Source organism: Vipera ursinii (genome assembly GCF_947247035.1).
Source record: "Vipera ursinii genome assembly, chromosome: Z".
NCBI lineage: Eukaryota > Metazoa > Chordata > Lepidosauria > Squamata > Viperidae > Vipera > Vipera ursinii.
In genome coordinates this window covers 52,269,090-52,291,598 of record NC_139517.1, presented here as the reverse complement: position 1 = coordinate 52,291,598, position 22,509 = coordinate 52,269,090, and the positions used below count along the sequence as shown (strand labels likewise).

General features: G+C 40.3%; 1 protein-coding gene across 3 annotated transcripts in view; it reads right to left on the bottom strand.

Moving 5' to 3' along the window:
* The window catches only part of BAG1 (BAG cochaperone 1), a 79,737-nt gene that overhangs the window by 23,321 nt on the left and 33,907 nt on the right, over window positions 1-22,509 (bottom strand). For all 3 annotated transcript variants that reach the window (XM_083377175.1, XM_083377174.1, XM_083377176.1), the window contains exon 3: window positions 22,322-22,404. In XM_083377175.1, coding sequence (XP_083233301.1) covers window positions 22,322-22,404 — 83 coding nt within the window. The remainder of the gene's footprint in view (window positions 1-22,321; window positions 22,405-22,509) is intronic.

Genomic DNA, 22,509 nt, shown 5'->3' with positions numbered 1-22,509 from the left:
AAGGTTTAGGCGAGGCAGAGCAAAGCTGATCTCAAGGCCAAAAGCTCTTGATAAACCTTCACCTAATTGAGAAGCAGCCCTGACTTCCTACTTATGTCTGGCAGAAGCAGTTTGTTCACTTTGTCTAGACAGGCACAATCATACCAAAGAGAATGCCTGTGGAGATTCTCAGTCATGAGGTCATGGTTGTGTTTTTTTCCAAAAAGCAACTGAACTTTCTTGGTGGTTGTTTTTTCCCCCCTGTGCAAATGTTTTGCTTCTCATCCAAGAAGCTTCTTAGTTCAACTAAAGAAGGTTGCTTGGATGAGAAGTGAAAACATTTTCAAAGGAAAAAAAAACCAAGAAAGGCCAGTTGCCTTTTGGAAAAAGCACCTTTGGGACTACCAAAGAGTGTTATCATTAATAAGTATGAGTGTTACAAATATGCAAATAAAATCTACATGAACCAGTCAAGTCAATAGTACTGTATACCTAAATTGCCTCATAACTACAGGTGTGCTAAAGCTCACAACATACTAGAAATGCATCTTTTTTGTATGTCAGTCAACTGGAGAGAGCTGGACATATCTAGAAGATTCTGCTACTGAGGACATTTATAAAATAAAAATAAGGTCACAGTTTAATGCTGTGCACAAATAAAAATAGGCTGGGTTTATTTAGAAAGATCAGAAGCAAACAATGAATGTTAAACATCAAGACTCTGTATATCCGAACAGCTAAGATAAAAGCGTCATTGTCTCTTTTTGCCTAAGATGCTGAGAATCAAAACATTTTGGTTAAATCAGTCTTTCCCTAGCTTGGCATTCTCCAGATGTGTGAAAATTAAAATTCTCAGCCAGAACAATTTTGAGCATTGTTAACTCTAAGGCACCTGAGGAGCACCACATAGGGAAAATTACTTTTTAACCCATGAAAATCTTCTCAAAAGTTGGGGGTCGTCTTATACGCCCAGTCGTCTTATACGCTGGAAAATATGGTGCAATTTTATAGAAAATAATTCACTTTATAGACCAATTATGTTCTAAGGATGTCATAAAGGAAAATATGTTATAGATGATATAAAAGAAGAGAAAGAGGTGCAGTCATGTATAAAAGGTATCAGACCACTGACACAATTTCACAAAAACCTGACAATGTAAAGCAGGAGTCCCCAACTTGTGGGTTGTGGCCCACTACTGAGCCATAGTCTATTGGTCGCCAGCATTTGCAGCCCGGCCTGTACAAGCATTGTTATGAGTGTCACGGGCATTTGTGGCCCCATCGCACGAGCATTGCTATGAGCATCACGGGTGTTTGCAGCCTCACTTGCATCAGTGTTGCCACAAGCTTTGCAGGTGTTTGCAACACCCATGAGTGTTATGGGTGCTTGCAGCCTCACTCGCACAAGTGCTCATGGCCCTGCTCATATAAGCGGGGCCACAAACACTGGCAATACTCACACAAGTGGGTCTGTATGCATACACACACACTCATGTACAGGCAAGCCACTCACACGGCCCAGTGGCCAATTGGTGCTCATGTGCACACACACACACACACACACACACACACACACCTGCCCCTCCACAAAACCATCCCTTCTTTTCCTCTCCCCCCCCCAAGCTGCCAACCTAGAAAGGTTGGGGAATTCTGATATAAATGACTTAAATGCAACTATTGAATACAAATATGACACCAGTCTTTATTATGATGGTGCATTGAATCCAACCCTCTCAGCGCAACTGAAACAAGAGTTCCAAGTAAATCCACAACTCTCAAGAGGACAAGTTTGGGACTTTTTCTTCATGGATACTAACAAGGATGAAAATTCTTTGAGAAAAAGAGACTTCAGTCATTCCAGAGAAAAATAAGATTTTGTTCTCTGAGGATAAGTGGAAGGGAGTGACTTAAACTTAATGAAGCAACTGGAGTTAACACAGCTCTTTACAAATCAGATATATGTAATTGAAAGAAAGCTCTAATGTAGTTTTGTGTTTTTAAAGTGAAAAATGTTTTATATATACAATGTTTAAGTAATTCTTAAAATTTGTAAATGCTATTGAAAGTGAATTTGAAGGTATGTTAGAAGTAAAAAGATGTACTAAAATTTATTGATTTTAGAAATATTTTCAAATAAAAGTCTTGAGTCTTAAAATGGGTTTAAACAAAAAGTTTTTCTCCTTTAAAGAAAGAATCTGAGAGTTAACATATTTTTCGGACCATAAGACCACACCTGACCATAAGACGCACCCAGTTTTTAGAGCAGGAAAACAAGAAAAAAAATATTCTGAACCAAATAGTACCGGTATACTAGGAAGGAAGGAGGGGAGAGAGAGAGAGAGAAGGAAGGAAGGAAGGAAGGAGGGAGGGTGGGAAGAAGGAAGAAAGAGAGAGATAGAGAGAAAGAAAGAAAGAAAGAAAGAAAGAAAGAAAGAAAGAAAGAAAGAAAGAAAGAAAAAGAAAGAAAGAAAGGAGAGAGAGAAGGAAGGAAGAAAGAAGGAAGGAAGGAAGGAAGGAAGGAAGAAAGAAAGAAAGAAAGGGAGGATGGAGGGAGGGAGGGAGCAAGGAAGAGAGAGAGAGAGAGAAAGAAGGAAGGAAGGAAGGGAGAAGGAAGGAAGGAAGAGAAGGAAGGAAGAAAGAAAGGAGGGAGGGAGGGAAGAAGAAAGAAAGAAAGAAAGAAAAAAAAGAAAGAAAGGTAGTTTCTTTTCCCTGAATAGGTTTTCTAAGAGCAATTTCAAACAATTAGCAGTATTATCTTGCAAATGGGAAATCGCTTCCAATAAACTTCGCAGAGACAACTCCTCACGGCTTTGCTGGGGCAAGTTGCCTATGAGGTTTAGTTTAGCAAAAACTATTTCTTTAGCAGTGAGGTAAAAGAAAGAAAATGTGCGCGCGCAGGGAGGGGGAGGCAGTCAGAAGGCATGGCAGGCATGTCCATATTTCCTCCCCTGCCGACCAATCACAGGGGCGGGGCGGAGAATTCCATGTCTTCATTCAATCATGTCTCTCCAATGGAGCTGATGGACTGCGTTGACTGAACGGGAGACAAGTGTTTTCGCTTACCTTCGGACCATAAGACGCACCTCGTTTTTCCACCCACTTTTGGGAGGGGAAAAGTGCGTCTTATGGTCCGAAAAATACGGTAATAAATTTGGTTAATATAAATGATAGTTTAAAAAGATTAATTACAAACAGAAATATATATTATTTCCCACACTAAAGAAAAAAAATAGACAGTTATTTTATTTTAAAAAAAGAACCTAATCTTCTTTCCATTTGCAAAGCACTTCTGGATTTTGTGATTGTGATAAAAAATGAAATTTTGATTCTGCTGATTAGATGGGTTTGTGCTGATTAGAAATGGCTAGTAATTATTATGTAAAAGTAAAAAGTTGAGGCTCTACTTTTATTATCAGAAGTCAACAGCTTTTTCCCCTTCTAGTCCCTTCTTTCTCCCTTTATTTTTTTTCTCCCCTAGTTTCTCATTTTTTAAAATTTTCTTTGTATTTTATATTCTGATAAACTAATAAATTTTGTAACAGAGAACCTTAAAAGCCAATATTAATCAGTTTTTAAAACCCCAAAGTCTTAGGTTTTTGGACCAGAAAGTTGAAAACTTCTTAAATCTTAGCCTCCTCTGTTTGGAAGGGATTTTAAAATCATCATAAATAAATGGGGAGCTATAAGGAATTGCTGACATGGCTAGATATACTACAAGAAGTGCAGAATTATTAGGCAAATGAGTATTTTGACCACATCATCCTCTTTATGCATGTTGTCTTACTCCAAGCTGTATAGGCTCGAAAGCCTATTACCAATTAAGCATATTAGGTGATGTGCATCTCTGTAATGAGAAGGGGTGTGGTCTAATGACATCAACACCCTGTATCAGGTGTGCATAATTATTAGGCAACTTCCTTTCCTTTGGCAAAATGGGTCAAAAGAAGGTCTTGACAGGCTCAGAAAAGTCAAAAATAGTGAGATATCTTGCAGAGGGATGCAGCACTCTTAAAATTGGAAAGCTTCTGAAGCGTGATCATCGAACAATCAAGCGTTTCATTCAAAATAGTCAACAGGGTCGCAAGAAGCGTGTGGAGAAACCAAGGCGCAAAATAACTGCCCATGAACTGAGAAAAGTCAAGCGTGCAGCTGCCAAGATGCCACTTGCCACCAGTTTGGCCATATTTCAGAGCTGCAACATCACTGGAGTGCCCAAAAGCACAAGGTGTGCAATACTCAGAGACATGGCCAAGGTAAGAAAGGCTGAAAGACGACCACCACTGAACAAGACACACAAGCTGAAACGTCAAGACTGGGCCAAGAAATATCTCAAGACTGATTTTTCTAAGGTTTTATGGACTGATGAAATGAGAGTGAGTCTTGATGGGCCAGATGGATGGGCCCGTGGCTGGATTGGTAAAGGGCAGAGAGCTCCAGTCCGACTCAGACGCCAGCAAGGTGGAGGTGGAGTACTGGTTTGGGCTGGTATCATCAAAGATGAGCTTGTGGGGCCTTTTCGGGTTGAGGATGGAGTCAAGCTCAACTCCCAGTCCTACTGCCAGTTTCTGGAAGACACCTTCTTCAAGCAGTGGTACAGGAAGAAGTCTGCATCCTTCAAGAAAAACATGATTTTCATGCAGGACAATGCTCCATCACACGCGTCCAAGTACTCCACAGCGTGGCTGGCAAGAAAGGGTATAAAAGAAGGAAATCTAATGACATGGCCTCCTTGTTCACCTGATCTGAACCCCATTGAGAACCTGTGGTCCATCATCAAATGTGAGATTTACAAGGAGGGAAAACAGTACACCTCTCTGAACAGTGTCTGGGAGGCTGTGGTTGCTGCTGCACGCAATGTTGATGGTGAACAGATCAAAACACTGACAGAATCCATGGATGGCAGGCTTTTGAGTGTCCTTGCAAAGAAAGGTGGCTATATTGGTCACTGATTTGTTTTTGTTATGTTTTTGAATGTCAGAAATGTATATTTGTGAATGTTGAGATGTTATATTGGTTTCACTGGTAAAAATAAATAATTGAAATGGGTATATATTTGTTTTTTGTTAAGTTGCCTAATAATTATGCACAGTAATAGTCACCTGCACACACAGATATCCCCCTAAAATAGTTATAACTAAAAACAAACTAAAAACTACTTCCAAAAATATTCAGCTTTGATATTAATGAGTTTTTTGGGTTCATTGAGAACATGGTTGTTGTTCAATAATAAAATTAATCCTCAAAAATACAACTTGCCTAATAATTCTGCACTCCCTGTAAAGAAAAGATGCTCAATGTTTTAGACTCCATTCCTTTCACTTATAACCTAGCAGGGGAAAAAACATTCTGTTCTGAAACTCTAAACTTTTCTTTGGAAATTTTTTTGATAAAAGTTTAAAAAATAATAAATCCATGGCGAGCAGGGTATTCTTTTAAAAAACGAATAAGATTTAGACAATTTTACTAAACAAGCTGGATGCAAATACATTTTGTCCTAAACTATTTGTTTAGTGACTATTTGAAGTTACAACAGCACTGAAAAATGACTTACTTAAACTTATAACTGAAACAACCCCACAGTCATGTGACCAAAATATGGGCACCTGGCAACTGAAGAAGAAACTTCCCTGTCTCAATTCTCTGGGTATCTGGGTTCCTGTGGAAAACTTTGGAGCAGCGTGAAGAGACTAGGTTAGTCTTCAGCTAGGGACAGGCAACCAAGAAGCAAGATTACCATTGAAGAATCAGAGATTTTTAATTATTTTTAAAATGGACAATAAAATGTGTCTTCCATCTCTTAGGCATTTAATTTTGTTGATTTTTTTCTACTTTAAAGGGGACTTTTTTTGGCTGAAGCCTGCTTCTTTTTTCAAACTGTATCATTATAGAAGCTCCATGATTTTAAAATGGCAGGGAGGAAAGATAATGGAGATGAACCAGAATTAGGAAGCTTAAAACTATTTTCACATTTTTTAAACATAATGACTTAAACTTTTTTGAGTATATTTCTTTTACAATGACTTTGCCTGAAATTTTTGAATAAAACCTTTATAACTAGTGATTTTAAGAAGTTTGTTGTGGGAGAAAAAGAATTCTGATTGGACAGGAAATAATATCAGAATTAAAGCTGTTTAATTTTAATGAGATATTTGACCACAAGAGAGAGCCAAGACAGAATATCGCTTGTACCGCTAAGCTATAATTTAATGGAACAAATTTCTAGAGCTACTATTTGACCACAAAAGGACATCAAGGATCGCAAAATTGTCTGCAAGCAATTAATTTAACAAACTGAGCCTTATCATAATATGAGTCTAGTGGTTAAAACATCAGACTAGAAATTGGGAGACCATAAATTCAAATCTTGCCTTATACATGAAAGCCAGCAAGTGACCTTGGGCCATATACTCTCAGCCCAATTCACCTGACAGGGTTGTTGCAGTGGGGGAAATAGGAGGGGGAAAGTTTGGGAGTTATTAATATGGTGATAAGGAGAAGGCAAGAAGGAAGAGGTTAAGAGTAACCTCAACCCCTAAGAGCTGTTCTGGAGAATATTCAGGTGAAACACTTCAAGCAATTCAGGCAAATGAAAGCAAAGCTAGAGTTAAAATTAATAGACTCCTAAAGGATATTTGTGAGAAGATTCATCAGCTTACTGGAGAAATCAAACAGATAAAGAATAGTGTGGAATTTTTGAACTGTAAAATAGAAAAGAAAGATATTCTGTATGAAACTGATTTAGATGAGAGCCCCCCCCCCTTTGGAACTATTTGACAAAAAAAATCAGTTGAGATAGTTAGGGCCATTTATTTAGAGCTGAAAGTTGATTTCTCAGCCCTATCTAGAAACACTTCTTGAGCCACTCTGCACACCCTCTTTACCAGCTAGGTATCTCAGTCATATAACTATCCCAAAATTCAGAAGGGCCCTTTCCTTGCCAGATTCAATATTCTTCCAACAGCTGTTACTAAAGGAAGATATCAAAAAGTTCTGTTGAACAAAGACTGTCCATGTAGTGGTAGTATAACTGTATCGTTGGAATATGTTATGCTCTTTTGTCTCATCTATACAGGAACACTCCAGAAGCTATTATTTCCATTTCTTATTAAATACTCTGGTTCCTATTTATTTTATCTTAAAATGCTATTAATAGGTCAGACTCCATCTTTCTCCCCACAGCTAAATACTGCTCAGTAATTTGTTCTTTATACCATAGGATTGATTCTAATCCCTTTTAGATACAGGTATTGTAGTGTGTGTATGTGCACGTATGTGTATGTATATATTTGTGTACACACACACACTCATACATTCTCTTGTATTTTAAGTAACTATGATTTCTGTATTCTACATGCTGCCCTGTTACCAAATAAAGATTTGATGATAAATAAAATGTAGATATAATTATCCTGAAGGAAATTCTTGTTAGAATTTTAAGAAAGAGGAAAACCTATCCCTTCTTAATGGACATTCTGAAGAAGAAAAAGATTACATTTCACTGGGACAAACTTGAATGAATGATATTTACTTATCAAGAATAAAGATTTAGACTGAACTCCACAGAATAAGCTAACTATTTTTTGATTAAACACGAACTAATCCTGGACCCAATGCAAGAAATGTATACGGCGAAACAATCCAGTGTGGACTAACCCCAAACATCAGATACAAAAAAAACCCAAGGAAGATGCTGAGGAAATGACTGTACAGAATTTTGTTTCACTGTTTAAAGATGGAGAATAAATACTTAACATGAAACATTAATAGGGCAAATGCCCCATCTAAAAGGAAAAAAATATTTCCCTATCTGGAAATTAAATGTTGACATAATTTGTTTGCAAGAAATACATATTATTTTAATAAGAAATATTTAGCAACTAAAAGATTATATAAAGAATTAACTCCAATGGAATTGTCTTAAATATAAAATGACAATTTAAAACCAGTTATTATCAGATGAGCAAGGTAGATTTCTAGCTGTAAAAGTGGAGCTTATTGGAATAAAATCAATTATAGTGGAGCTCTCTAAGATGATAAAGGTTTTTTTTAAAAAAGTATCTTATGGCTCAATTATCACTCTTTTCTTACGAAAACTGGTTCATTTTGGGTAACTGGAATGGAGTTCTCTCATCTACTTTGACAAAACATCTACAAAAGGGATCAAACTCTCAGGATAAATTACCAAAGATTTTTGTGACATCATCGACAATTTAGTACTGATAGATTCATAGAAACAAAAAAAAATGAACTGGCTAGAGAATATACTTTGTTTTCAGAACAACATAAATTAGCCTCAAGAATTGATATGATATGGATTTCTAAAAGCCTCACAAATAAAATCTTAGAAGCTGATATTTTACCTAAATAATTTTCTAATTACAATCCAGTTCTTTTGATACTCAGAAAAAAGATTCTGAATTATAGGTGAAGATTAAATGAATCTATTTTACAGAAGAAAATTATTATGAAGGATTATAAAAAGAAATTAAATGAATATTTTGACCAGGGGTCCTCAAACTATGGCCCATGGGCCGCATGCGGCCCGCCTTGTCTTTTTATCCGGCCCACCTCAACCTCCCAGGCAAGCCATCCAATCGCAAGGATATAGTGGGTGGATGGTGGTGAGAGCTGTATAGAATATTTGTTGAAGAAGTTATATGACTTTATTTTGAAGCCTGCTAACCCTCCAAATAGAAAACAACAATGCTTCTCAAGAATATAGATTTTTCAGATTATAAAATATTGGCAAGAAAGACAATTTTCAAGGTGAGGAAAAAGGTTAAGTATTTTGTGGTTACCCTGACAAATACAAATTCTAAAAAACAAATTTGTATCCATTTGGAGTGATATTAAAAAAAACTTATTAAGATGGAACAATTTACAATTAGATAGAATCTCGGTAATTGAGAAATCTTACCAAAGATATTATTTTTATTTCAGAACTTACTGATATTGACAAATGACACCCCGTTTAAACAATGGCAAAATGATATTTCTAAATTTATATAGCAAGGAAAAATTGCAAATTATTGCAAAATGCTACAGAAGAAAGTAGTTTTGGATTTGCCAGATTTGAAACTGATTCTGATGATCTCAATGAAGGAGTAGGTAACTCTCCAAAACAAGAGATTACTTCAATTACAGGGCCATGAACTAAGATTTGGATGGCATGCTTACTTACAGTATGACAAGATTTAAAAAATAAACATTGACTTTAAGAATAATTTTATTATGCATGCCATCCTAAAGCTCTGGAACAAATATAAAACAAGGTTCTCTACAAGGTAACTCTTTGAATGACACCTTAGGAAGCTTTTTTTTTTTAAGAAAAGAAATAAATGATGGTGAGGTCAGATTTGTGGACTTAGTGCAAAATAATACTTTTTAATCAAGATGAACCTACTCTTATGCCCAAGAGTTGGAGTCAAAAGGATATGTCAGTCACTGCTCTACATTTATCAGTTGAAAGAAAGATTTAAACTAGACAAAAGTGTTATGGGTCTGACCTTGTAAAAATGAATTTCAAATTGTACTGTATGGTAATAATAAACATCTTTTTTATTTTTTAAAAAATTTATTTTAAATATTTACAGACACATACACATTAAGTATATACATTTCGAATTAAGAAAGAAAAGGAAAAGGACAAACAAACACTTAACAAACATGCTTATAAACTAACTGGGGATTGAAATCCCCTGTGCAGTTATACATAATTACATCCCGGTAAATCTTAAATCTTATTTAACGTTGTCTATTTCGACTATTAAATATTATCATAAAGATTACTATGAAGTGTCATATTAACTATTCTAGGTTTGTTCTATTTTTTAACCAATCATACCATCGTTCCCAGTTGGTGTAATACATAGATTCTTGTTTCTGTTTTAACATATAGGTTAGTTTATCCATTTCAGCACAATTCAGAATCTTATTAATTAACATTTGGTCCGTTGGAATATTTATATCCTTCCACTGTTGAGCGAAGGTTATTCTCGCTGCTGTTGTAACATGTACAAAGAGATACCAATCTTGTCTATTAATTAGTTTTGGCTTTATACCAAGTAGGTAAGAGTCTGGATGCAGAGGGAAGATGACACCAGTTATTTGTTTTAACCAGTTTTGGACCTTCTCCCAATATTTCTTACTCTGAGGGCAAGTCCACCACTGGTGGAAAAAAGTACCCTTGGCCAGTCTACATTTCCAGCATTTATCAGAGGCATCTGGAAACATTTTGGCTATTCTAGCTGGTGGCAAATACCATCTATAAATCATTTTAAAATAGTTCTCTTTGAATTTCGAAGATAATGTTATTTTCATCGTTCTGGCCCATATTGTCTGCCATTCCTCTAGTTGGATCGACCTCCCTATGTTTCTCTCCCAGGCTATCATTGTATCTTTCACGATCTCATCATCTATATATCTAGCTAGGAGGAGATTGTACATTCCAGAAATAAATTTTAGTCTGGGGCCTTCCAAACTTTTATCGAAGGGTTGACTAGTTTGGGAGATGCCGTATTCCTGTTTATCCTTAGAAAACCTGGTTTGGATTTGAATGTATGACCACCAGTCTATATCTATACCTTGTATCTGTAATTGTTTTCTAGATTTCAGATTCCCTTCTTCATCCACCAGAATCTTGTAGGACCAGTTTCTTTTCAGGTTGTGAACAGTCAGCTGGGTTGTTATCTCCAATGGGACCACCCATTTGGGAATCTTAGTATACATTCGTTTTTTAACTTTTTGCCAAATTCTGATCAAAATTCTCCTGATGTAGTGGTTAGTAAAGTACTTGGATGGAGTTTTTTGATATGACCATAAAGTTGAGTGCCATCCTTGGTTAAGGTCAAAGCCTTCAATAGTTAATATGCATTTCCTCGACAGGGATACCCAATCTTTAATCCAGAGGAGTGCAGAGGCTTGATAGTATAACTCCCAGTTTGGAAGTCCCAAGCCCCCCCTTGTTTTGTGCTCCTGGAGCATTTTTCCCTTTATTCGTGGTTTTTTACCCCGCCAAACAAATTTCCCTATTGCTTGATCCAATTTCCTAAAAAATTTGTTGTCTAAATTTACGGGGGCCGTTTGAAATAAAAAAATCCAACGTGGGAGGATGTGTGCCTTGATTGCGGCAATTCTGCCCAAAAAAGATAATTGAATATTTTTCCACCTGTCAAGATCTTGTAGTGTATTGGCAAATAATTTATTATAATTAAGTTCTTTAATATTGGAACATTTATTGGTTAATTCGATTCCCAAGTACTTTACTTTTTTAGCAAATTTTAACCCCATAATTCCTTCTATTTCTTTTTTCTTTACATCAGTTAAGTTTTTGGACAACATTTTGGTTTTTCCTCTATTTATTTTCAGTCCTGCCACCTCACCATATTGTTCAATCCTTTTTACTAAATTTGGCCCAGAGACTAGGGGGTCCTTTAACACAAACACTAAATCGTCGGCAAAAGCCTGAAGTTTATATTCTTCTCCTCTAATTTTGAGGCCCCTAATAGTCTCATCTTGTCTAACTATATCAAGAAGTGGTTCCAGAGCCAAAACAAACAATAATGGGGAAAGAGGGCAACCTTATCTGGTGCCCTTGAAAATTCCAAATTCTCCAGACATCGCTCCATTAAAAAGCAGCCTAGCCGACTGTTCAGAATATATTGTTTGAATCGCATTCATAAATTTAGGGCCAAATTCCATTACTTTTAATTGATGCATAATAAATTTCCAATTAACTCTGTCAAAAGCTTTTTGTGCGTCTACAAATATCATCGCCATGGGCCTGTCTGAAAGTTTCTGGTAGTACTCCAATACATTTAAAATTATTCTCCCATTATCATTAAGATGTCTATAGGGTAAAAAACCATTTTGGTCCTGGTGAATAAAGTGGGAAAGAAATATTTTAAGTCTTCCTGCCAATATGGTCGTAAAAATTTTGTAGTCTACATTCAATAATGAAATTGGTCTGTAATTTTGGATCAACGTCAAATCCGAATCAGGTTTAGGAATTAAGGAGATATGAGCCTCTCTCCAAGATTCGGGCATTTTTGCATCAGTTAAAATGTTATTAAATATATCCCTTAATTGAGGACCTAGCAGGTCAATGAATTCCTTATAAAGTTCACAAGGCAGGGCCTGGAGTTTTCCCCCTTGTTTGTTTTTTAATAGCTTCCTCAACTTCATCCATAGTTATTTCCTTATTCAGAAGTTGTCTAAAAGAATCCGAAATCGGTTGGGGACGATAATTCTGAAAATATTGTTCTAACTTGCTTTGTGGACATTCTTCCTCACTGTAAAGTAGTCTATAAAATTCTTGTGCAATTTTTAGTTTTTGTTCCTTATTAATCACCAAGTTACCATCCTGATCTTGTAGATAGTCTATCCTTTTTGCTTTTTGTTCCTTTCTTAATCTGTAACTTAACCATTTCCCCGGTTTATTAGTGTGTTCAAAGTACCTCTGCCTGCTCCTCTTAATTTTATCTGCCAGCTCTTTTTGATCAATCAAAAGAATCTCATGTTTGATCAAATCTTTTTTTTTCTTTATGCTGGGAATTTTGGGGATCTAATTGCAGCGCCTCCTCTATTTTTGATAATTTTGAAAATAACTCAACTCTTTTTAATCTTTCTTGTTTCCAACTATAGGCCGAATGTTTTATAGCGAGCCCTCTCACTACTGCCTTAGCTGTGTCCCAAATAGTTTGCAGAGTGGTGTCCTCTCTTTTGTTTTCTATAAAAAAAATTCTAACTCCTTTTTTGTACTTTTGAGAAATTCCTCATCTCTCATTAAATCTGGTCTCATAGACCACCTCGCCCTTTTTTGGGGGAGTCCTGCCCATTTGACTATTAAGGGGTGGTGGTCTGCCCATACATTGGTGTTTATCTCTACCTCTATAATGGTCTCTTTAATCTCAGATGTCGACCAAAACATATCTATTCGAGACCATGAATGGTGCCTAGGGGAGAAATAGGTGAATTGTTTTTGAGTAGGATGTAAATCTCTCCATACGTCTGAAAGTCCAATTTGGGTTACTAGCTTGTCCCATATTTTAGGCAAAATTTTCCTTTGTCTTTTTATGTACCTTGGGGGGGCCTGCCCCTGGTTCGTAGTCTTTATTAACATCTTTAATCACATTAAAGTCCCCCAAAATACATATATTTTCATAATCAAGATCAGTTAATTTCTTATATAACTTTTTTTAAAAAAATTCTGATCCGTATTAGGCGCATATATAACTACTAATAATACCAGTTTTAAACCTATTTTAGTTTCCAGCGCTAGTATTCTTCCCTCTTCATCAGAGTACACTTGTGTCACTAATCCTTTGCGGTCGTACACAGCAATACCTCGTTTTTTCTGACTGGCCAAGGATACATATAATTTCCCCAATTGGGGACACTCTAATACTTTTTGATGGTTTTTACATATATGAGTTTCCTGTATACAAATCAAATCACAATTTTGTTTTTGTAAGTTAAGCCAAATTCTTTTCCTTTTAGCAGGGGCATTTAATCCGTTAATATTAATGGAAAACAAATATAATTCTTCTTCCATACTCTTACTTACCTGCGGCCTTTTGTCTCTGTGATCTAGTTTCAACTTGTAGCCCTGTTGCATCTCCAGTCCTATTGTTGCCGTTCATCCTCTTTCCTTGGTCATCCTGCTGCTCTATACTGGGTTCTTGTGAAGTTTCTTCCATACTCTTACTCTCTGTTTCTCCTTCACTTTCTCGATCAAATAAGGTAACTTGTGTTTCATAAAAGTCCTGTGCATTCTGAAGTGACTCCAGTTTAAGCCTTTGAGTTTGCCACGTGAATGATATTCCTTCTGGTAGTAACCAACGGTACCGAATCTTATATTTCCTTAAAAAAGTTGTAAGAAATTCAAACTGTCTTCTCATATCTTGTACTCTCTTTGGTATTTGTGGCAGTACTACTATATGTTTTCCCTTGTATGTAAATGCTTGGAGCCTGGTTTTCTGGAGTATCTCATCTCGAGTTGACTTTTTAGTAAGACGGACATGCACTTCTTTGGGTAGATTATTACGTCTGGCATAACTAGTATAAATGCGATAAGCTTCATCCACATCTCGTAATATCTCAGTTTGGTCTCTTCCCAAAATCCCAGCCATAACTTCTCCTATCACTTCTCGAAGGCATTCCTCTTTTTCTTCCATTATATTCTGGAAACGTAGGAAGTTCCCAGATTTATCCATTTCCAACATCACCATCTCATTTTCCAATCGTTTGTTGACTCTGGCAAAATGGGCATCCATCCTCCCCACTTTCTCATCTGTTTTGGCAATTTTCGTTTCTATAGTTTGCAGCTGATCTTCATGTTTAGTTAAAATATTCTGTATTTCCTCGAATCTTGTATGAAATTGTCTAGTCTCATCTGTCAATATTGCCACATTCGATTTTAGTTCCTCCAGTACCTTAAATGTAGATTCTTGATTATTGACCAAGGTATCTTGGTTCTTAAGAACCGTATCCTGTATTGATTTAAGCATGTCTTGCCATTCTTGGGGTATAGTTAAGGATTGGCTTGCAGGTGGGATATCTTCTGCAGATTTCTTTCTTTTTTTATTGAAAAGTTTTAACATACAATTTTTTAAAAAAAATCCCCCCTCCCCCTCCCTTCTCCCTCCCCCCCCTACCTCTCCCCCCTCCCCCCCTCCCCCCCTGACTTCCCAGAGCTAAATACAAGGTATATATTAAAAAAAACAATCATAAACAATCATATACTAACAACCATAAACTCTAAAATCCATCACTCTCTAGCTTATATAGGATAAAACAAACCTTAGTAATATTAAATATATATAGAAAAACCAAAATAGAAAAAGAAAAAAAGAAAGAAGACTTATTCAAATGCTACATGAAATTTCTTAACCCTATACTTGTTCTGGATAAACTCAATCCATTTTCTCCATTCCATAATATAGCGTTCTTGCGAGTGATCTTTCAAATAGGCCGAAATCTTCGCCATCTCAGCCAGGTCGGAAACCTTTAAAGTCCACTCTTCTATGGTCGGCAGTTCCTCTTTCTTCCAGTACTGACCTATCAAAAGTCTTGCTGCCGTAATTAAATTCAACATCAACTTAGTGTCCACAACTGTAGCATCTGTAATTATCCCCAACAAAAAAAGTTGCGGACAAAACTTTATCCTCTGTTTAAAAATCTTCTGCATGTTCCACTAGACTTTTATCCAAAAGGCTTTAACCTTTTTACAAGTCCACCATATGTGAAAATATGTTGCGTCTTCATCACCGCACCTCCAACATTTAGGCCACAGGTCGGCAACCCGCGGCTCCAGAGCCGCATGCGGCTCTTTGAGCCGGCCCATGCGGCTCCCAGGCCTCCTCCCTCTTGAAAAAAAAATGGTACTAAAAAAACTTAATCAATTTAAACTTCTCACAAAAAAACTTGAAAAGTTTAAATTGATTGGTTGGTTTGTGGGACCGCCCACAAACCTTTGTTTTTTTACTGGCAGAGTGGAGGAAGAGAGGAAGAAGTAAAACGTAAGTAGATCTGCTTCTTCCCCCCCCGTTCCCTCTCGTCGCCGGGGCTAGCAGCCCCGACGAGCAAGAAGGCACGCTTCGCCCGCCCGCCCCCCCGTTGGCTCCTCGTCGCCGGGGCTGAGAGCCCCGGCCAGCGAAAGCCGCACTTCGCCCGCCTCCCCCTTTGGCTCCTCGTCGCCGGGGCTGAGAGCCCCGCCGAGCGAAAGCGGCACTTCGCCCGCCCGCCCTCCCCGTTGGCTCCTCGTCACCGGGGCTGAGAGCCCCGCCGAGCGAAAGCCGCGCTTCGCCCGCCCGCCTCCCCCGTTGGCTCCTCGTCGCCGGGGCTGAGAGCCCCGGCAAGCGAAAGCCACGCTTCGCCCGCCCGCCCGCCTCCCCCGTTGGCTCCTCGTCGCCGGGGCTGAGAGCCCCGCCGAGCGAAAGCCGCACTTCGCCCGCCCGCCCGCCTCCCCCGTTGGCTCCTCGTCGCCGGGGCTGAGAGCCCCGGCAAGCGAAAGCCGCACTTCGCCCGCCCGCCCGCCTCCCCCTTTGGCTCCTCGTCGCCGGGGCTGAGAGCCCCGCCGAGCGAAAGCCGCGCTTCACCCGCCCGCCCGCCTCCCCCGTTGGCTCCTCATCGCCGGGGCTGAGAGCCCCGGCAAGCGAAAGCCGCGCTTCGCCCGCCCGCCCCCTGTTGGCTCCTCGTCGCCGGGGCTGAGAGCCCCGCCGAGCGAAAGCCGCGCTTCGCCCGCCCGCCCGCCTCCCCCGTTGGCTCCTCGTCGCCGGGGCTGAGAGCCCCGGCAAGCGAAAGCCGCGCTTCGCCTGCCCGCCCTCCCCGTTGGCTCCTCGTCGCCGGGGCTGAGAGCCCCGGCAAGCGAAAGCCGCGCTTCGCCCGCCCGCCCCCCGTTGGCTCCTCGTCGCCGGGGCTGAGAGCCCCGCCGAGCGAAAGCCGCGCTTCGCCCGCCCGCCTCCTCCGTTGGCTCCTCGTCGCCGGGGCTGTGCGCGCTTCCCCACCTTCCCTCTCGTCGCCGGGGCTTGCAAAACGGCGGATCCAGCCTCTGCCGGCGGCTTGCAAAACGGCGGATCCAGCCTCTGCCGGTGGCTTGCAAAACGGCGGATCCAGCCTCTGCCGGCAGACACGCTTGCAGAACGGCGGATTGAGCCTCTGCCGCCAGCAGTGGCTCGATCCGCCATTCTCCAAGCGTGTCTGCCGGCAGAGGCTCGATCCGCCGTTTTGCAAGCCGCCGGCAGAGGCTGGATCCGCTGGTGCACGTTTTGCCTCTCTCGCCCGGTGGAGAAAAGGGGGCAGCGGGAGCCTCTGGGTGCCCAAGCCACGCCGGAGGGTCTCCAACGTGTGTGTGTGTGTGTGTGTGTGTGTGTGTGGCGGGGGGAAAATCAAATTGGATCTTTTTATTGATGTATCCTACTTTTATTCGGTATTAGGTTTTTATGGATCAATTATGAACACCCGGGGTCCCTCTGCGACTTACGGGCGAAATATCTAACTTCAGAGCCATCCTCTCCAGCTGCGGTGGCCCGGGGGAGGGCAGCGTGGGGCTGTAGTTACTCAAGATAGTTGGGGGGGATCCAACCTGCCGCGGGGCGTGGGAGTGGGACTTTAGTCACGGACGGCGAGAGGAACCTTCGGAAGGGGAAGCGGGAACGAAGAGAAGATGAGGGTGGAGCGATCGGGGAGCTGGTAACTCAAGTTCCCCGAGTGTCTTTCAGCACTGGAGAAAATGCAAAATCGCTCGAGACCAAACTCGAAGGAATCAGCTGCCGGTGGGAGCGAGGCGATCCGTGTGGTCCCGTGACAGCCAGTCGGGCAAGCAACGCAAAGAGCGGCAGGGCTTTATTTTTGCACCGTGGAGCTCCCCCTCCTCCCCAAACTCCCCCTCCCTCCCCCTCACTTCCCAGAGCTGAATAGAAGGCAGAGGCTCGATCCGCCGTTCTGCAAGCGTGTCTGCCGGCAGAGGCTCGATCCGCCGTTTTGCAAGCCCCAGCGACGAGAGGGAAGGTGGGGAAGCGCGCACAGCCCCGGCGACGAGAGGGAAGGGGGGGAAGTGCGCACAGCCCCAGCGATGAGAGGGAAGGGGGGGAAGCGCGCACAGCCCCGGCGACGAGAGGGAAGGGGGGGAAGCGCGCACAGCCCCGGCGACGAGAGGGAAGGGGGGGAAGCGCGCACAGCCCTGCCCCCATCCACCTCCAAGCCACCTCCGGAGGCTTGCAAAACGGCGGATCCAGCCTCTGCCGGCAGCGGAGGCTTGCAGAACGGCGGATCCAGCCTCTGCCGGCAGCGGAGGCTTGCAGAACGGCGGATCGAGCCTCTGCCGGCGGCAGAGGCTGGATCCGCGCTCTGCAAGCCTCTGCCGCCGGCAGAGGCTCGATCCGCCATTCTGCAAGCGTGTCTGCCGGCAGAGGCTCAATCCGCCGTTTTGCAAGCCGCCGGCAGAGGCTGGGTCCGCCGTTATGCAAGCCTCCGCCGCCCCATTCTCTCAATGGGAGGCTTGCTTCGGCTGCTTTTCTTTTGGCAGAGCCATCCATACTGGAGGTGGATGGGGGGCAGGGCTGGTGCACGTTTTGCCTTGTTTTGCGCATGCGCGTGCGTGCATGCACGTGCGCGCACATTTTGCGGCTCCCACTTTTTTGTGTTTGTGACGGAACCGGTTCTGAGTGGCTCTTTGCCTTTTTCCGGTTGCCGACCCCTGATTTAGGCTGATAATTCGGATACATACTTGCAAGCTTTTTAGGATCTAAATGCCATCTATAAAACATTTTGTAAAAATTCTCTCTTAGATTTTGAGCTTGTGTAAATTTTACATTCCTCACCCAAATCTTTTCCCACGTGTCCATTGTGATAACTTCCTGGATGTTTTGGGCCCATTTTATCATACAATCCTTAACAAGTTCTGTTTCTGAATCAATCTCTATCAATGCAAGATATATCCGTTTAATATGTGCTGGTCCCTGATTTCTGATTTGCTTTATCAAATTTTCATCAGTCATTGTAAAACCATTTTTCTGGTCTTCTTTCCACCTGGCCCGTAACTGAGTATATTGAAACCAATTTTGAACAACCTTCTCTTCTCGCAAGAGGCTATATGATTTCAAACACCAAACATTTCTTTCCAAGCTTAAGATCTCCTTGTACGTAGTCACATCATGTTTGAATCCAACATGTATATTTTCTATTGCGTGTTTTGGAATTGCCCACAGTGGCATCTTACAATCTAACTTATGTCTATACTTCTTCCAAACTCTCAACAATGCCTGTCTTAAAATATGCACTCTAAACACGTTGTCTACCTTATCATACAACAAATATGCATGCCAGCCAAACAACAAATCGTGACCCTCAAGATTTAATAATCTCTCTTGTGTCAAATTAATCCAATCACTTATTCCTACTAATGCAGCAGCTTCATAATATAGTTTAAGATTAGGCATTTTAAGACCACCTCTCTCACGAGTATCCTGCATAATCTTAAGTTTAACTCGTGGCCTTTTCCCTGCCCAAACAAATTTATTGATACCCCGTTGCCATTCTTCCAAATTAGAATCTTTCTTAAGAATCGGTATCATTTAAAATAAAAATAAAAATTTAGGCAGGACATTCATTTTCACTGCTGCGACAGATTTCTTCAGCATCTGTGGAATCGTTGTCACGGGGGAGAAACATCTTATTGTCAATATTTATAAATTATTACTGAAATTCAGTTTGGAGAATACATGAAACATTGTATGATTTAATAAGAAATCATTTGAATACAATATAATGCTTGAACAATGGGAAACATGTGGATGAAGGATTTAAAATTTACACTAAACTATAATTTAAAAGACATTTTTTATTAAATGATATTTTATATTGGTATTTAACAGCTGATAAATTGTCAAAGTTATTGCTAATGTATGTTGAAAATGTAAATGTAAACAAGGAACTTTTAACCATCTTTGGTGGATTTAGAGAATACAGACTAATAAGAGTTGGAAGAGACCTTAGAGATCTTCTAGTCCAACACCCTGTTAAAGTAGGAAAAAATATATCAGAGCTCCCCAATCTTTCCAGGTTGGTGGCCTGAAGGTAAAGGGAGGAGCAGGGAAATGGGCCGCATACGTGCAAGCACAAATGGGCATGCATACAGCGGCAGCACTAGCACCCATGCACATGTGCAAGCAAGCCATGCACACCTGCAGTGGGGCTAGCAGCAGAGATGGCACATGCATGCATTTACAAACAGGCTAGCGTCCGTATGACACTGGTGGTGGTGCTAGCACTCCTGCACATGTGCAACAAGGGCGCTAGCGCAAGTGGAGGGGTGCGTGCACACGTGCATGCATTTGCCAGCCATTCCCGCAGCCCGGTGCCCAACAGATCACAGGTTGGAGACCCCTGCCCTATACCAGTGGCGACGAACCTGTGGTACACATGCCAGAGGCAGCACTCAGAGCCCTCTCTGTGGGCACGTGCACCATCGCCCCAGACCCCATCCCCTGCAGCCCCTTGGTGGGCAGGGGGGCAGAGCGGGTCCGGTTATTGGGCACTCAGTTTCTAAAAGGTTTGTCATCACTGCCCTATACCATTACAGACAAATGGTTGTTCAATTTCCTTTTAAAAACCTCCAGTGATAGAGCACCAACAACTTCTGGAGACAAGCCATTCCACTGATTAATTGTTCTTACTGACAGGTAATTTCTCCTTAATTCTAGGTTCAATTTCTCTAACAATCTCCCTTCCATTGTTCTTATACTGCCCTTAGGTGCTGTGAAGAATGGGTTGACTCCCTCTTCTCTGTGACAATCCGTCAAGTACTGGAAGACTGGTATCATGTCACTGAAGAACTTTTGATACTTATTCCCACAATTGAAGAATGGCTGGAAAAACTTATGGAAGTAGCAGAGATGGCCAAACTATCTTCAAAGAATACATCCATTTTTACTTGGAAACCACTTCTGGATTTTGTGTTTGAGATAGGAAAAAATTGAAACTCTGATTCTGAGATTTGCGGCTGAGACTAGTTTGTTGTCATAGAAATGGCTAATACAAATTAGGTATGCAAAAGTATAAAGTTGAGGCTACAATGTTATTGTTTTTAGGTGCTGTTTTTATTCTATTGCACTGCAAAAAGTAACACTTTTTTTCCTTTTTCCCCTTTATGCTAGTTTATTCCTCCCTTTTCACCCTTTCCTTTTTTCATCTATTTTCTTTTTCATGTGTATGTTATATTTTTATAAGTTTAATAAACTTATGTATAAAAGAAAAAATAACTGCCTTGCTTAGCAATGGAAACTCTGGTCACAATTGTGGTCATAGGTTGAGGACTTCCTATAGTGAATAAACTGTACCACTGAAATGAAGACTGGATTAAAAGGGTTCTGTTCATAAAATTGCAGTTTCTAAGTCAATACTGCAGGAAAATGAGTAGATTTTAGGATATTTTTCTGTAATTTCTTAAAAACTTTTGATTATTTAAATTTATTTAAATTTAATAAAGATTTTAATTAAAATAATTTTAATTTTAATTTAACCTTCAATGTTAATTATAATTTATTTTTAATTAATTAACTTTTAATTAGTGTGGACTAGGTATTTCAAATTCATCTTAAGTGCAAAATATGGCCTAGCTCAGGGGTGTTAAACTCACGTCACGTGACGTGTCACAACATATCATGACTTTTTTGCTATTGCTGGCAATGGGGTGGCGTGGTTTTGCTATGATGCATCTGGCCTGTTGCCCGGCAGTTTGACACTCCTGACCTAGTTTATTAGCTTAAGGACTGCAATAAAGAAGCTCTTTCATAAAGTGAGACAAACATGAAGAGTACTACAGTATGCCACTAAACATTAATTTATTAAATAGCAGAAATAAACAGAAAGGTGTTATCAATTTCAAATACAACAGTAACTACCAAATGTAGGGCAGCAGCTTGACTAGATGTAGGGCAGGAGCATAACAAGAAATAATTTAACACCCAGTCAGAGAACGATGAGAGGCTGATGCATTCCTTACCCCATATCAATGCAACGTCACAGCCAGGAACAGGCCCTATAAGCTTGCTGCTAGTAGTAGTGGTAGTAGTAGTGATAGTAAGGCAGGATGTAGGGCAGGAGCATAACAAGAAATAATTTAACACCCAGTCAGAGAATGATGAGAGGCTGATGCATTCCTTACCCCACATCAATGCAACGTCACAGCCAGGAACAGGCCCTATAAGCTTGCTGCTAGTAGTAGTGGTAGTAGTAGTGATAGTAGCAGGAACTACACTCTTCTTGTAAGGATGGATCTAGAGCGCATGGCCAAGATCAACAAGCTGTCCTAATGCGTGTGTGAGAAATAGATGCACAAAATTATATAAGGGACATTTTGATTTTGTAAGCCTCCCTAAAAGCTGTATCTTGATTATTTATTGCCTTTCTTGTACTGTAAAATAGCTTTCCATTAATTGAACTGTTTCACGTTTCATCAATACATTAAGTTATTAACGTGATTTATTAGGTTTTTACTTCATTTATTATGTGAACCATGCCACTCTGATTTATTCAACACATGGCAAGAGCAAACCATGAGTTTGAACAATATGTGAGTCCAATTGTACTGCCATTACCAAACCAAAATCTTTTGGTGGCAGTTGTGCAAGTAATTGGGCTTAAATGGAACAAGAGCAAAAAATGCAGAATTAAATTTTCTTATTGTTCCTTTAGTTCCTTGAGGACATAAAATGAAATAAAATTATGTAAGAGTTCCAAAAAAAGACTAGAATACAATACCATTATGTACTTATCACGTAATGGATATTCACCAATATCATTGATTTGCAAAATTCAATATAGACTTCATAAAAACAGTTACCCTTTTCCCAATCAGCATAACTTTACAACCATTTTTCACTCCAAGCGTTGACAATGGTTGTTCCATTTCTTTCAATGACTTTCCTAATAGAAAAAGAATAACCAAATCCTCAAGTTCATTTTGGGAAATTCAACAAACAAAAACAAAAATAAAGTTTTAAATGTATTCAAAATGTGTGAAACAACTTT